Source organism: Psammomys obesus, unplaced genomic scaffold, assembly GCF_907164565.1.
Source record: "Psammomys obesus unplaced genomic scaffold, mPsaObe1.curated_primary_1811, whole genome shotgun sequence".
In the NCBI taxonomy this organism is placed as follows: Eukaryota; Metazoa; Chordata; class Mammalia; order Rodentia; family Muridae; genus Psammomys; species Psammomys obesus.
This window is the reverse complement of record NW_026594083.1, coordinates 5,662,668-5,679,401: the sequence shown is the minus strand read 5'-3', so window position 1 is coordinate 5,679,401 and position 16,734 is coordinate 5,662,668. Positions and strand designations below refer to the sequence as shown.

Genomic DNA, 16,734 nt, shown 5'->3' with positions numbered 1-16,734 from the left:
GGGTACTAGAAAAGATCATCCTGTGTGAGGTATCCCAGAAGCAGAAAGACACACATGGCATATACTCACTTACAAGTGGATACTAGACATATAATATAGGATAAGCATTCTAAAATCTTTAGTCCTAAAGAAGCTAAGCAAGAAGGAGAACCCTAGGTAAGATGCTCAATCCTCATTCAGAAAAGCAAAAGGTATGGAGAAAACAGGGAACAGGACAGGAGCCTACCACACAGGGCCTCTGCAAGACTCCCCCCAGCAGAGTATAGAAGCAGATGCTGAGACTCATAGCCAAACTTTGGGCAGAGAGTGCAGGGAATCTTATGAAAGGAGGAGGAGGTAGAAAGACCTGGAGGGGACAGGAGCTCCACAAGGAGAGCAAAAGAACCAAAAACTCAGCACAGGGGTCTTTTCTGAGACTGATACTCCAACCATGGACCATGCATGGAGATAACCTAGAACCCCTACACAGATGTAGACCATGACAGCTCTCTCCAAATGAGTACCCTAGTAATAGGAACAGGGACTGTCTCTGACATGAACTGATTGGCTGGCTCTTTGATCACCATCCTCTGATTGGGGAGCAGCCTTACCAGGCCACAGAGGAAGACAATGCAGCCAGTCCTGATGAGACTGGTTAGACTAGGGTCAGATGGAAGGGGAGGAGGACCACCCCCATCAATGGACTTGGGGAGGGGCATGAGAAGAGATGAGGGAGGGAGGGGATTAGGACGAAACTATGGAGGGGGCTACAGCTGGGATACAAAGTGAATAAACAGTAATTAATAAAGACATAAAGGAAACAGGAATAAATTAACTAACCCACATAAGGAACTAAAAGATGCCTGATTCAAAGTGCCTGTTAGTCAGTAAACAGTGGTTATCACTATCACCGATGACATATGCTACAATCATCAAAAATGAATGAATTAAGAAATAAATAATCCATCCATCAATCAATCGATCAGTCAATCTCTGGAAATTAAAGAACTTCTGGCTCAGAATCAGGGACCATTTTAACTTTTTCCATGGTTAAGTTACAAAGTCTCACAGGCTATGTGTGTGCCTACAGAGATAAATAATGTTACATACAAATACAGGTCTATTTTAAGCATATACATCATTCGCTTAATCATTCTCAGTGTGAACTACCCATGAACTTTGACTCATCTCAGCACCTCTGTAGGGAAATGAGGGTGTATCTAGGATGAAACCAAAATGACACACTGGCTTTGTTGCACATGTTACTGAAATTTGAGGTTGAATATCCTTAAGGAATGATTACCTGGATGAAGCTATCATGATTAACATGATAACTGAAAGTAATGTGTATTTCTTGTTCTCAGAAGGAAAAAGATGAAAGCTTTGGACTCTCTTGATTCTCTACTTTGTGTTCCTCCTTCAGGTCTTATTCTAATCCACGCACTGAACCCATTCATATACTAAAACATGGTCAAATAACATTATTCATTAACACTGGGATTATTCCCTACTTCATGCAAGAAAAGTATCTGATATAGAGGGGTTATATCAGATAAGATGGTATGAAATTTACATGTTTAGAATTGCAGCACATGAAATAAGGTTCTCACTTTATGCAAATTTTCTTCCTTCTGTCTCTAATAATATCATGTGGTTTAACTAAGAGACTTGGCTTTCAAATATGGTACACAACAGAGACAAAAATACAACACAAATTTAAGCTAAAACCAAAGGCCATACCTTCAGGGCTTGTTGCAGTATTTGGGTATCATTAATCCCAGTGATTTCTCTCAGCTGATTCAAAAATGTCTGCTGGTGCTGGAGGGGAAAAAATCAGAATTATTACAGTAGGAACAATGGAAATATTTTTTACAAATATTTTATTTTAAAGAGAAAAAAAAGAGGAGAGAAAGTGTAGAGGCTGAAAGATACAAAATAAATATGCCACTCTTTTGGAACACAGAAAGACACCCACCACACATCAGATAACCTCAGTCTTTTTTTTTTTTTAAGACAGGTATCTTCACTGTGTAGCCTTGGCTTACTTGGACCTACGTGAGACCAGGCTGGCCTTGAATTTACAGGTATCTACCTGTCTCTGCCTCTCCAGTGCTGGGAATAAAGTGAGTGCCTCCACACCTGTACTCTCCTATTCCTAAACCTCGGCTTCTACATTGTCTCCCAGGCAGCCTTATCAAGGTAACAGTTTTCATCCCATCTCCATCCCCTCACAAGATGTCTTGGCAGTAAATAGAAAGTGTTTGTGGTTAAAGCCCTGGAATAATTTCAGATATGTTTAGGAGATGTGTATTTCACAGGCTATATAGTAAACCAGTAAATACATCTAAGGGTCCAAGGATCCAGCCAATGAAAAGAAAATCATCTGATTCACCAATCTGTCATAAAAGATCCTCAGTTAAACTGGTTTGCTCCATTTCCTTCCCTTCTCTCCACAGTCTCCTAGTCTGTGGAATCTTCTAACTTAAACAGCACACCAGGACTCTACTAACAAAGCTTTCAGTGATCTATGAACAATCCCACTACATTTTGTTTTTGTTTTTGTTTTTTTCTTAAAACATGGTTCCCTCAAACTGTAGAACAGCACTAAGAAACAAAGTACAGAAAATATAAGATTGGAAACAAGCTTAACCCTGAGAATAATGTAGGCCTCCTGGATTATTACTTCAAAATGGTTTATACTTTACTTAGTACCAGTTCAGACGGGAACCTTTGAGGATGCTTAACCTACTGGGTGAAGTTTGCTGAGAAAAGGAGTACTTAAAAAGTTTCAAACTACAAAGTATAAAGAGAAAAAGTAACTTTGTGAAGGGAAACAGCCTTCATATTGACCAAGAAGTCAAAGTCAATATTACTGGAAACAAAACAAAATGACAGTTTGCACCTCCTGACACAGTTGCAACACAACTACAAACCCTAAACCTCACCTTGAAGAATGACCAAACAATCTCAAACAAGGAATACAGAGCAAATGAATTGTTCCACTAGCTGGTAAAATGTCTATACCATCTGATGTGGTGGCACGCCTTGGATCCCAGCTCTTGGGAAGCAGAGGCAGGCAGGTCTCTGAGGTTGAGGCCAGCATCATCTACAGAGGGAGTTCCAGGACAGCCAGGAGTACAAAGAGAAACCTGTCTTGAAAATGAAAGAAAAGAAAGAAGGAAGAAGGAAGGAAGGAAGGAAGGAAGGAAGGAAGGAAGGAAAAAAGGAAGGAAGGAAGGAAGGAAGGAAGGAAGGAAGGAAGGAAGGAAGGAAGGAAGGAAGGAGAGGGAAAGAAACTAAGAAAGAGAAAGAAAAAGATGTCTAGAGCACCAAAGACAAAAGAGGGGGTCTCTGCCAGAAGGGAAGCCCAGAGGTCTAAGCACACTGGCGGGAGAGAGGCTGGCTCTACTGCATGTCTTGCAGCACGTCAGTGGAGGTACCTGTAGAAGCAATCAGTGGACGGCACTTTATTAGTGTCACGTTCCTGAATGCATTATATCTTTTTCCTTTAGAAAATGCACCGGAAATGTGCCAGAGTATAAGATCTCCATAACAATGCTTAAGTTTAAAAAATAACCATGGAAGTTCTTTCCATGAGTGTCCCCACATCCAACATCCCATAAAAGTTCTAGAAAATCCAGCCAAGGGCAAAGGGATCTGCCTTCTTTAAAAACTCCTTTAAATGACTTCTTCCACTTAAGGTCTCACTGTGTAGAATAAGGTTTCAAGCCACTCACAGAAAATAATTTTCTGGTAAGCAAAGCCACTTTAAATGTGAAATCAGAGATGTAGTAACTGTTTTAAAGAAAAGAGAAGAAGCAACAAAGTGAAGCAGCATTAGACCAGACACTGGTTAGGCAATGGCAGGTCCCCCATGTCATCTAAGAACTACATTTCCATAAAGTCTCATTAAGGAACTAAGATGATAAGACTAATAATACAGTAAGTGTTGAAATACAAAAGAACTGTATGCAAAGGGCCAAGAAATACCCAACAGCTCAATGAAAGAATCAAACCCACAATTTACAGGTTGAAATAAGAAAACATACTCTCTTTAAGTCTATCAACTCTGCTATTGATTTGATTTGAGAAAAACAGCAATGAAACTGACAGTGGAATCAATAGTCAAGACTAGAAATTAAGGATATATAAAAATATCACAAGGAAATTTGTATGAAATGTAGCGCTAGATTAGTGCACAAAGCCTGCTAAGAAAACGCCACAAGCCTAATCTCAACATCCTGCACCTGCAACCTCAGCTCTTTCTTTACATTATTTTTCTCAATGGCAAATTATTCAATCACGCATCCCAGAAAAACTACTGACTATCCCAAGGAAATTAGGTATTTGTTAAAAATGTTCATGGCTATTCTTCACAATCTTGAAATAAGAAAAAGAAGCCAAATATCCTGGAACCGAGAAGACATTGTCAAACATGAATGTTAACAAGATGACCTAATGTCCATTGAGCAACAACATGAAGCCCAACATCCTGCCAAACACTGGTTCCAAGAGCAGTGAGCCTCTAATGATTTTATGCAAATAAAGCTAGAAGCAGGGTGAATAAGGCAAACAACCTTTTATTGGAATAACGAATGCATGGCTATAAAATAACTATGCTAGAATGGGAGCAGACCAAATAATACATAAATACATTAATGCTATTCTTTACTTCCTGTCTCTAAATACATTGTTCCCTGTGGCCTGGAAGATAGACACTCATCAATGGCACAATCGAAGATAGGATGCAAGCAGAAATGGGATGTATTTGCATGATTGGAACTGCCTTATAGTTCCACGGATTCCTTACTAGAGGACTCTGTCAGCCCAGTTACCCACCTCCTTCCCCCTCCCCCCAAAAATGAGGTGGATGTGGAAAAGAGCAACTCAGTCTGGTACATCAGTAAATCTGATGACAATATCTTCATAAGCAACCAAATACTAAGGTGAGATTTTTAGTAGGTGGCCCATACAGAGTTCACTAAGAAATACAGAGAAATGCGTGGAGAGAAGCAAAGCCTTTGGAATTTTGCTATATATGTTTAATTTTTTTTTTATAAGCAGTCAGTCTGGTACATTACCAAAAATAAAGCCCTATTGTACCATGATTTATGTTTTCACAAATTTGGACTGAAAATGAACAAAAGAGAAAATAAGGTGGTGAGAACTGGGAAGTGGGTGAAAGAAAAGCTAACGACAGTGTTCTTAAGTAACTTGACAAGAAATAGGAAAGAGATGGGGGAGGGGCGCAACAGAGAAAATTCCAAGGAAAGCCACCTCCAACTGGCAGAGTTATCCTCTTGTCATTAGATCCACCAGCCAAGCTCTCAGCTCCTGCAGCTCTGTCTATATAGCTGGTGTTTCTGTTGTGAGTATGATCCTACTGTGTCTGCTGAGGTTTGTACCTTCCTGTGATAGTTAATCTTTTCTGTCAGCCTGACTGGATTTGGAATCACCATGGAAACAAAGTCTGGGATGCCTGTGAGAGATTTGCCAGACTAAGTTAATTGAACCGGAAATGGGCAGCACCATTCTATGGGTTAGGGTCCAAGACAGAACCTAAAAACGGAAAGGAAGCTGGGGCACAATGCTTTTTTCTGCTTCCTGACTGTGGACACAATGTGACAAATCATTATCTCCTCTGCCATGATGACCTCTATCTCCGAAAGCTGTAAGCCAAAAGAAATCCTTCCTTCCCTATATCTTGTAGAAGCAACAAGGCAAGTGACTAAGGCACTTCCCACTTAACAAATCTGAGGTTTGATACATTCCCACCCTCACTATATGCATACTTCACAGGATCTCTCCTTCTCTAGTAGGTTCAGATGCAAGGTGGACTCACTCCAAGCGTCTACTTCTGGAGCCCATTACTGAGTCCCAAGGGCCTCCTTTGTGTGGATTTCCTAGATGCTATAGAGCAGAACATGGCAGGTTCTACTTGTTCCCACTGCTGGGCCAAAGAGCAAGACACAAGTCAAAAGATTCAGTGGTTTTTGAATGCCACAAAAATCACTAAGCAGAGATACCAAAATGCACACAAGGCCTTCAACCTCGTCCTTGTTATTTTCCCTGCGCAATGACATTCTTCTCTTCTAAAACTGCAAAATACAACACTTCATAGAGAAGGAAGCAAGAACAATTTCAATACAAATCTGTACCTTACCAGATGACCATGTAATGCCGTGCTTTTGTTTTGTTTTAATGTTTGAGTAAAAACAAACAAAAAAAAAAATTGGAGATACCACTCCACTGGAACCTACCTATCTCTGTGAATCCTGGAGCTAGCGTAGAACAGCAACAGAGGCTGCTAGATATTACTAAATATTGGTACATGCATTTAGAATTTCTACCTCTGTGTTGAGCCTTCCTTAGTTACATCTACATTGTAAATACCCATTTAATGCTCTGTGATTAATACAACTATGGAGAGTAGACCAGAATGGCCGGAGCCTCCCTCATGGTTATCAACCTCAAGAACCATCAGCCAAGAAGCCCTCATCCCTGGCAACCAGATGGATGACTTCACAGCAGCCCAGCTTTTCTGGACATTTTACGAGTATTCTGAGGACACCTCCGCAGCTGCGGGGACCAATACACGCTGCTGCAGACCTGCTCCACTTGTGGGCAGTCCAGTCTGTACCAGCCTCGGAAAGCGGCACTGTCAGCAAAACCAGGCTGCTTGACAATGGCTGGCCCAGCAGCCACTTCACTCAAGCCAGAGCAGGACAGCAGGAGGCTGGATGAATACAAACGTCAGCTTTCACCTGCATGAAGGACAGTTTCATGAGCGGTGCAAACACCTTGCCACATGTGGCCTGCAGATAATAACTAGACTGTGTGGTGAGTCCTTCTCTGGTGCTACCAGCTGGTGTGACATGAGACAACGGAGCAAGGCTTCTCTCTAGGCAGGAGTCTTCATAGCAGGTTGTTTTTTTTTTTAATTTTTAATTAATTTATTTCTTTATTATTTATTTATTTATTTTTGTTGGGTACATTGAACTGCTAACACAAGGTGGCAGCAGTAACAGAAAGAAGCCGGGGACAGAAACTAAATGAGCAAAAGAGCCAAAGACAAACTGCAGTGCAGGCTCTACTCTCTGGAGGGTTTCCAAGGAGATGGAAGCCTGGAGAGCCAAGAATCCCAACACCCTAAGCCCGAGACCCAAAACACTACGGGCGAATCGAGATCCAAATGTTCCAACGCGATAGGTCTTTGTGCTGTAACTCTAGCCTCTTCAGGAGCTGCGGTCCCACCATGCACAGCCCACCCAGAAGTTATCGCACTAGCAGGCACTGCCTTCTGGTATCTATTCTTTCTACTCACTGCAGCTGAAAATGAAGGATTACAGCAGCTGCCAAATTTTGAAGTCACTTGTGGTTAAACCAGAACTGTAAGCCTCCAACCTGCAGGTTTAAAATTAAAAAAAAAAAAATTTTTTTTTTTTTCTGGTTCTAGAGCCTAGCTCAATAGCTCTTGGGACTTACATTCTACCAGTCCAGACCCCAGGCCCTGGGTACTCAAGAGCCAGGGATGGCCAAAACTAGGAAAGTCTCTCCTCACTTGTTCACTTTCATACAGGCAGAGCAGGGGTCCCAGTCGGCTCACTGGTAACCTAAAGGCACCATATTTAACATCAGTATAGCTGCCCAGAATGTAAAAGTGAGCATCACCAATGGGGGTGGGCTGTAAATTGTTTCTTGTGCCTTGGTATACAATTCTCTTTTCTAAATACTTCTAGTTCACAATCTTAGCATGCGCTGTGGTCCCAAGAAGTTATTCTCATTGAAGCTCCCTGAAATGTCTTCAAGAGATTAACACATGAGAAACAGGAATAAAAACAGGTCTTTGAAAGTCGATAGCTCCTGTCTTTTCCAGATTCTCCCAACTCAGTCATTAACAATGATGTGAAAAATTAAAACTGTGCAAAACTCCAGTTATGCTGACATGAAATACTCAGATAATGAAGAGGGGATGTAATCTTGACTGCAATGTAGGAAAATAAATTGGACTCACAGTTGAGTGACTCTTAAGTCAGCCACTGGGTTCAAAAGCAATATCCAGTTCAGTACAAAGTAACCTATCAACATAAGGGATACTCACTCTACTACTATTACTTTAGGGGGAGGAGCCATGAGTGTAGTTCCTCTTCAAATGTAGACTGCATCTACCTGATAACAGCCAACTTCTAAAATGGGTTTCTTATGATAATTAATAATTCACTGAAAGAATTTTGAATGCATAACATGCCTCTGTGAGGGCAAGGGAGATTACCTCAGAACCTTCCAATGATTACTTAACACTGCCCAAAAGTGGCTTAAATAAAAGAAAAGACTAATTGATCTAATGAGACTGAAAAAGGTAACCTATCACTGAAGATGGTTAAGCCTGGTAGCACAAGTCTGTGGTCCTAGCACCTAGGAGGTTATGGTAGGAGGATTTCAAGTTGAAGGCCAGCAAGGGCTGTATAAGGATTAAAGAGAGCCTGTCCCTGGACCTAGGCCCCCTACATACATGTACACAATACAGAGCTTGATCTTCTTGTGGAGCCCCCAGTAATGGGATAGGGGGCTGTCTGTCCTGCTTTTTGATCACTTCCCCCTGGCAGAGCTGCCTTGCCTGGCCTCAGTGGAAGAGGATTCATTCAGTCCTGCTGTGACTTGATGTGCTGGGGTGGGTAGGGGTAGGGAGCCCTTTTTCTGAGTGGTAGGGAAGGAGGGATAGGGGGAGGAGAAATAGAGGGAAGTGGGAGGGAGGAAAAAGAGGAAGGGAGGGGCCAGGAGGAGTGAAAAGAGGGGGCAACGATTGGGATTTAAAGTGAATATATTAATTAAAAAAATAATAAAGAAGAAGAAGAAGAGCCTGTCTCAAAATGGAAAAAAGGCTGACAGGCTTTCTTTTCCAAGAAGTAGGCAAGATGGCTGAAGTGGAGCAAAAAAGCAGGCGGACCATTTGAAATTCACCAACCACAGCATGACCTGCACCAGCTCCTAGACATGTCCTATGAGCAGATGACAGTAATACAGCAACAGCCAGAGATGGCTCCTGAACCATGGCCTTCGGTGAAACCATGCCATGGCCTCAAATAAATGCCTACTCAAATGCCTGAGAAAGGTAAAGCCCCCCTACACACACACACACACACACACACACACACACACACACCACCTCCACCACCATAGGGACATGATCACCCTGCCAGAGAGCAGGAGGAGCATGGAGAGGATGCACACACAGCCAGGTTGAAATCAAGCCAGAAGTGACAAGCCTGGGTGAGTTTCTCCATCACCTACAAGCACATGAAGCAATGGCAGCATTGGTTTTTGTGCCACCCACGCCTCATGCTTCTTCCCCCTCAAGAAAGACACATGTTTAGTCCCTGAAAAAAGGAAATAAAAAGAGGAATGAAGGAAGAAGAGAAGAGAAGGGAAGAAAAGAAGTAGGATGAATTCTGGTTAATGTGCAGAAAGCAAAGTCAGAATGACTGGGGTTCTCCTGCCTTCGGCAGACCACTTTCTGAACACAAAACCTTCGTGTTTTAAGTTCAAACCTTCCTCTCTCTGGCCACAAAGCAAACAAAAAGGAAAAGAAAACCTTCATTTCCTGAGGCTTTTTAAAAAAATATGTCATCCTAAGCTTTATTTCCCTCCCAATAAAATATTCTATGACTTCTACAAGAGATATGTGCATAAGTCCTTTTCACAGCTTTTAAAATGCTTGTACTTTGTAAAGACTGCATGCTGGGGTTGCTACCTCTATGTTCAGCCTTATCCTGTACTTTCTCTATGTTCCCTTTCCTCTAACTGTCATTGGGAATACAGAGAATGCTGTTCTCTTTTCTAATGCAAAGATTTTTATATATTTGCCATCTATGAAAATTATAATTTTTCCTCAGATTTACATAAATTTTAATATAATATAGAAAGGTTAATCACCAGATAATAAATCTAAGTAAAAGTAGGATTATTTATATGATCATTATTCTCCTGGTACCTAGGTACAGCCCCCTAGCACACAGGGGCTCAATGAATGTTAATTAATGTTGTTGTTTTTTAATGTGTTAATATTAATTAAATTTGTTTTCTTTAATTTATAAAATGTTTATTTACTTAAATTATATAAAATATTAATTAAAATTAATGTAGCAAGTTTGCAAGGATGAATTCAAGTTCAGAGGGCTTGAGCCCACAGGAAAGAGGGACTAATGAAATACTAGGCAAATTTTCTAACTCTTGGATTCCAGAGCACAGAAACCAAGGTCTCTTGGTAAAAAAAAAAAAAAAAAAAAAAAAAAAAAAAAAAAAAAAAGCTTTTTCCATCATCCTCTACTCTCTCTAGAAATGTGTACATTTTACTTTATACTTTAGATGCTTATCAATCATACTTAAAGTGCTGAAAGGTTAAACTGGGACAAATAAAACTTTTCAAAGCATCTATTTAATCAAAACAACTCATAAATTAGGTCATTCCAAAGCAGGGGTGGTGGTGACCACAGAGGCAAAACAAGAAAATGTTGGGTCACACACCCGCAGCTTATCTGTCCTGTCCTGTTGCAAAGCCCTGGTGATATAAGTTATTGGCTGCTTCTGAGAAAGCTAAAAGGCAGGTGGTTTGCTTTGTTTTACTATGTCCATTTGCAAGGTAGTTTACTTTTTCCAAGTGCTTGCAAACCAAGCAAGATTTGGGTAATTTAAGAACTAAACTGGTTTGTCTGTAGGTGGCTGGCCAGGCAACCATTTTTTTTTTTTTTTTTTTTACATTTTCTTTTTGTTGTTGTTATTATTTTTAATTTTTTATGTATTAATTACAGTTTATTTACTTTGTATCCCAGCTTTAGTTCCCTTCCTCATTCCCTCCCAATCCCACTCTTCCTCTCTCATCTCCTCCCTGCCCCTCTCCAAGTCCACCGATACATTTTTATTCACTTTGAGAAATCCCACAATGATCCTCAGAGTGGTTCAGGCGATGCTGTATTTCCTGCAGCCACCAGGTGACGCTTTTCTTTTTTAGGCTTTGCAGCATTTCAACCATGCCTCTGCACAGAAATCTGACAGTAGGCCTGGTTGTCTTTTACCACTTTCATTTGACCTTAGAAATGCCAGCAGTTCTACATTTAGGCTAGAGCTAACAATAAAATCCCAAGATAATGTGTAACTCAGAAAAAAAGAGAGAAAACTAAGAAAATAGATGAGTTGATTTATAAGAAATTACCAGCAAATAGTAAAGAAGAGCACTAGTCCTAGATAAATGTACGTTTCCATCCTTCTCACCCAGTAATTCTTATCCGCACCTGTCACCCAGTCCTTCAGTCCTATCAGCATCATACACACAGCATTTCATGAATTCTCCACCCCTATTAGACAGCAGATGAAATAAGCATAAAAATTGTCAATGCAGTTCTCCCAACAAAATTAAGTACATTTGAGGGCCAAATAAGAGCCCTACAGAAACAAACATGGTTTCTAGGGACATCAGATATATTCAGTTCTAAAAATCAAACTGGCAAAACTTTTCAGAGCATGCTCTGACTCTAAATTAGTACCTATATTCTAGAAAACATCTAGGTAAGCAAAATTTGGAGAATCAAGTCCTACCTGTGGTTTAAATAAAATAGGCATTTACCTTGTTCTTGATGCAAATATAATTCTCTTACCCAATTAAAATATTATGTACCTCTAACTTCTTATTTGTGTTTGTTTGGTGTTTTTGTTTTTTGTTTGTTTGTTTGTTTTAATACATGGTTTCTCTGTGTGGTCCTGGCTGTCCTGGAACTCCATAAACCAGGATGGTCTGGAACTCAAGGGAGCTGCCTGCCTCTGCCTCCTCAGTGCTGGGATTAAAGGCACAAGGCACCACTGCCTAGCTTACATCTCTAATTTCTGTATTACATTTTCATAATTAATTTTAAGGGCAAAATTAAAGTTCCTTATACTGGTGAAATAAACATGCTTTAGGCACTGTAAAGATGTTTCAGGATCCAAACTTTGTTGCCCAAGTGAGGACCTGAGGTGGATGTCTAGTACCCAGTTTTATTTGGGGCAGGGAGATAGACATGCTATACTAGGGATTGAACCCAGAGCTTAACACAAGACAGACAAGAGTTCTAAATTACATCTTCAATTCTAGGTCTATAACCCAAGTACTGAAAAGGTGGAATCAGGAGAATCGCTGGGGGTGGCGAGCTAGCCACCCGAGAGCAATCACTGAACTTTCAGGTCCATAAAAGGTCCTCACTCAGAAAATTCAGTTGAAACTGAAGAAAGGCAACTTGGCATTGACCTTCTGGCCCTCACACACATGCACACACAAAAAGAATAATGAATTTGTTAATTAAACATCTGTGTCCTAGTTTTGTTTCCTGTTGCTATGAGAAAACCTGGTTCAAAGGCATCTTAAGGAAAAAGGGTTTTATTTTCGCTCACAGTCCCAGCTTGCAATCCACTATAGTGGGCAAGTCAAACCAGCAGGCACTTGAAGCAGGAAGGTGATCATGTCCACAGAAACAAGCAGAGAGAGGGAAAATAGGTGCATGCATGCTTGCACCTGGCTCACTTTCTCCCCTCACATGCACGCCAGGACCCAAACACAGGGAATGGTTTCACACAGAACATGTGTGTCTTTCCCATCTTGAAGGAATCAAGATGATTCCACACAGACACACCCACAGGTCAACCTGATCTAGACAATTCCTCACAATTCGAGACTCTCCTCCCAGGTTGCTACATATTGTTATCAAGTTGAAATGAAAATGAACCAAGACAATGTTAAAAATAGAACTTTCAAACTAAAGTGTCTCATGGTTCCTTATAATTATAAGGCCACAAAAACAATTCTTAAAGTGAATCCAATTTTTTGTCGTATTAATTACATAATGGATGCCCTATAGATAAGAAATTCCATTTTCTGCTGCTGGGAATGCCCCAGGCAGAACTCAGCATATTCCTCCCCAACCCAGTGAGCTATATTACAGCCTCCTACAGGAAGGAAATCTGAAAGGCTTGAGGTTCCCATAAAAGGCCTCTTCCATGCTTCCAAACTCCTTTCGTATGGGGTTGTTTTTTGGGGGGAGAGGGTGGGTAGATGGGGGCTCGACTAGAGATTGAACCCAAAACCTGACACATGACAGACAAGTGTTCTACCACTAAATTACATCTCAAGTTCTTTTTGAGCTTTTAAATTGTATTTGTTTACTTTACATGCATGGGTATTTTGTCTGCACGTGTGTCTATGTACCACGTGTGTACATACAGAGGTTTGTACACAGGACAGAAGAAGGTGCTGAACCCCTAGAACTGGAGTTATGAGCTGCCATTGTGGTACTGAGAATTGTGACCAGGTCCTCTGGAAAGCAGCCAGTATCTTAAGCAGTGAGTCATCTCTGTAACACCTTCTTTTCAATGTTTGAGATGGGATCTCACTAAGTTGCCCAAGCTGATTTTCAACTCACTTTGTTACCCTGCTCCTGACCTCACCTCCTGAGCAGCTGGTATCATAGGACAATTCCATGAGGCCTGTTTCCTCCTTACCAACTTTTCATAATTCTTTCTCTTAAGTGTCAACCATTTGTTCTTGGACAATTATATTAAACCTTCCTTATTCTAATCTTTGCGTTTTCTTTATGTCGTAGTTGGATCTTAACTAGAAAATGTGCTTGAATTTTTTTTATTTTAACAATGTTTTACTATGTTTTCTGGGAAAGTAAATCTCAAAAGAATTAGGAAGGTAAAACTTAACGTTTCGAGAATAAATGTCTAGGGAAAAATCTAAGATGATAAAATTTAACTGTATATGTTAAGTACTCTCTTACAGTATCTACTGAAAACTTAATTTAAAAATGCAAGAGTTAAGTTTTGTTAAGGAACAGGCAATGTAATCATTGGCCAGTAGTGACTGAATGCAACCTGTATATCCTGTCCCTTCCCTAGAGGCTGCAGTGACGTGTCCCGCCCTCTAATGGCACAGGTTAGTTTTCTGGCAAACAGCTCCACCCTCAAGCTATCCAAACTCTCCATCAAGCATCATAAAGAAAATAAAAAAGGCAATTTCAAGAGTTTTCAGGACTCAGTGCCAGAAGCCAAGGGAAAGGACCAAACGCCTGTTATTTTGCCACAATTCTCATAGAGCTACCTGTAGTGAACAGAGACTATCAGATCATTTCATGTTTCTTCATCCTTGCTCTTTTGAAACCAAAAGCTTGTCTTTAATAACTGAAGTTTCTCTATGTATCTTTCACATTCCACTTCAACCCCTATATATGTTGTCTATTCTCCTTCAATCCTCCTGTATGTTCTCTATTCTCCTTCGGTCCTCCTGTATGTTCTCTATTCTCCTTTGGTCCTCCTGCATGTTCTCTATTCTCCTTCGGTCCTCCTGTATGTTCTCTATTCTCCTTCGGTCCTCCTGTAGCCCTTAGCATCTCATCTCACGTGTGCAGTTTGGACTCCTAGCACCACAAGACTAGAAACTTATTTATTTCTCAATCTCCATTAAAAAGAATAAATGAAACTACAGATATGATAGTGACCTGAGTATTTATGCAGAAAGGCGGGCAACCAACCCAAATCCAGAACTGATGAGAGGATGGAGCATTAAATTTACCTGGAATATACAAACTTGGTAGCAATGACAGGCATGGACTATAAAACACGAAATCTCCCAAAAAAGGAAACAACAAAGTAGGAAGCAGAAAGATTAAATTTTAGAAATGTAAGAAACAGAAACAGATATGTTTTACCAAAGCTAAATTTTCTGTATTGTACATCCTGTAAGAATATTTTAAACACACACACACACACACGCACACACACACACTGTATAGGCTCACAGAATTCTTATCCAATAGCTAAACCTTTTTTCTGTTTTCTTCCTCAGTAATTCATAGAGTAAAACAACAACCATCTCGAAACTTTAATTCCTGATTTTTCACTATAAATAGAATAAAAAGGCTCAAGATGCTAATGGAAATGGCCAATGCTGGGCCAGGGTGGCACATGTCTATAATCCTAGTACTTGGGAGGCAGAAGCAGGCAGATCATTGAGGATTTCAGGCCAACAGCACTAAGGCCAACAGCACTATGTAGAGAGATCCTGTCTCAAAATAAAAGACAGAGACAGAGAATGAGAGAGAGAGAGTATAAAACAAAGGGGATACAGGAAGAAAGCTGTCAGAACAAATGAGATCATTTAGCAAGGTCACTGGACAAAGGTTATGCAGAAATCAATGATAATACATCTGCCAAAACAATTAAAATACAAACCTAAATTTAAAAAATGCCATTTAGACTAGTATCAAAAAAGTCAACTCTAATAAATGATATGCCAAGACTGATAGACAACTTTCTATTAAGAAGTTAAAATCTATTGCTGGGATATATAAACTGTGGGGGAAAGAATAAGGTTGTAGGAACTCACTCTTCAGAGTTTGTTCCATCCACTAACGTGTGTATGTGTACATGTATAAGGTTGGTGGAATATTTTCCCATCCACAAGATGTGTATATGTGTATATGTGGGTAAGGTTGGGTTGGAGCTTACTCTCTAGAGATTGCTCCACCTACTCAATATGTGAATATGTATGCATGCATGTATGTATGTATGTATTTACGTATGTATGCATGTGTACGTGTCAAGTAGAAGAAGCCTGTAAGATAATCTAAATGAAGAGAAGTTAAAGAAAAGAAGCTTGTTGGAATCAGAAAAAAGGAGAGAGAAAAGAAAGAAATTAAAATCTAAATTAATGGGAAAATGTAGTACGCCGTTGCTAGATTAAAAGAGTCTATGCACTCAGAATTGATCTGTATAATCAACACAACCCTACTCAAAACTCCTATCTTGCTTTGGTCCTTGGTTTTGTTACAAGAACATTAGACTTTTACATGAAAATGCATAGCACTGAGAACAGCCAAAATATTCTTTAAAGAAAAAGAATGCTGAAGAACTTCCCCAACCTATTTCAAAACGTCTTCTCAAAACACACTATTTGTGACACTATATAGAGTAAGAATAGTATAAACAAAGGTGAAGAAACAAACCCACTCACATATGGTCAATTTTTCAGAAAGAAAGTATCACCTTAACTCAAATGTCAATGATCACCTTTAAAAAAAAAAAAAAAAAGCAGATATTGAGGAAATGGTAAACCAATGACTGGCCTCTGCTGAGCTTGTAGACAAGAGCCTAGCATAACTGTCATCTGAGAGGTTTCTTCTGATGAAAAAAGCCCAACAGCAGGCAGAGATCGAAATCAGGGTAGTCTGTGGAAGAGTGGGAGCCAGAGGGGTCAAGCACAACACAGAAAAACTACAGAGTCAATTAGCCTGGGCTCATGGGGGCTCACAAAAACTGAACCTCCAACCAAAGAGCATGCATGGACTGGGCCTAGACAACCTACACATATGTAGCAGATGTGCAGCCTCATCAACATGTGGGTCCTCTAACAATGGCAGTAGGGGCTGTCTCTGACTACTTAGCCTGCCTTTGGATTAGTTTCCCCTATCTGGGCTGCCTTAGCAGGTCCCAGTCCAGGAGGATGCACTTGAGGATGCACCTGCAGCAACTTGAGGTTCCAGAGCAGGTTTATACCCTCTGAAGACCTCCCCTACCCTGAGAAGAAAGAGAGGGGGAATGGGAGGAGGGAAGGGTGCATGAGGGTGAGAATGGGAGGAGAAGAGGGAGGAGGCTGGGATCAGGTTGTGAAGTGATTAGATAGATAGATAGATAGATAGATAGATAGATAGATAGATAGATAGATAGATAGAT

General features: G+C 40.4%; 1 protein-coding gene across 1 annotated transcript in view; it reads right to left on the bottom strand.

Annotated features, from left to right (window-relative positions):
* The window catches only part of Usp25 (ubiquitin specific peptidase 25), a 115,191-nt gene that overhangs the window by 91,239 nt on the left and 7,218 nt on the right, over positions 1 to 16,734 (bottom strand). Inside the window, exon 2 of the mRNA XM_055617820.1 lies at positions 1,720 to 1,797. Coding sequence (XP_055473795.1) covers positions 1,720 to 1,797 — 78 coding nt within the window. The remainder of the gene's footprint in view (positions 1 to 1,719; positions 1,798 to 16,734) is intronic.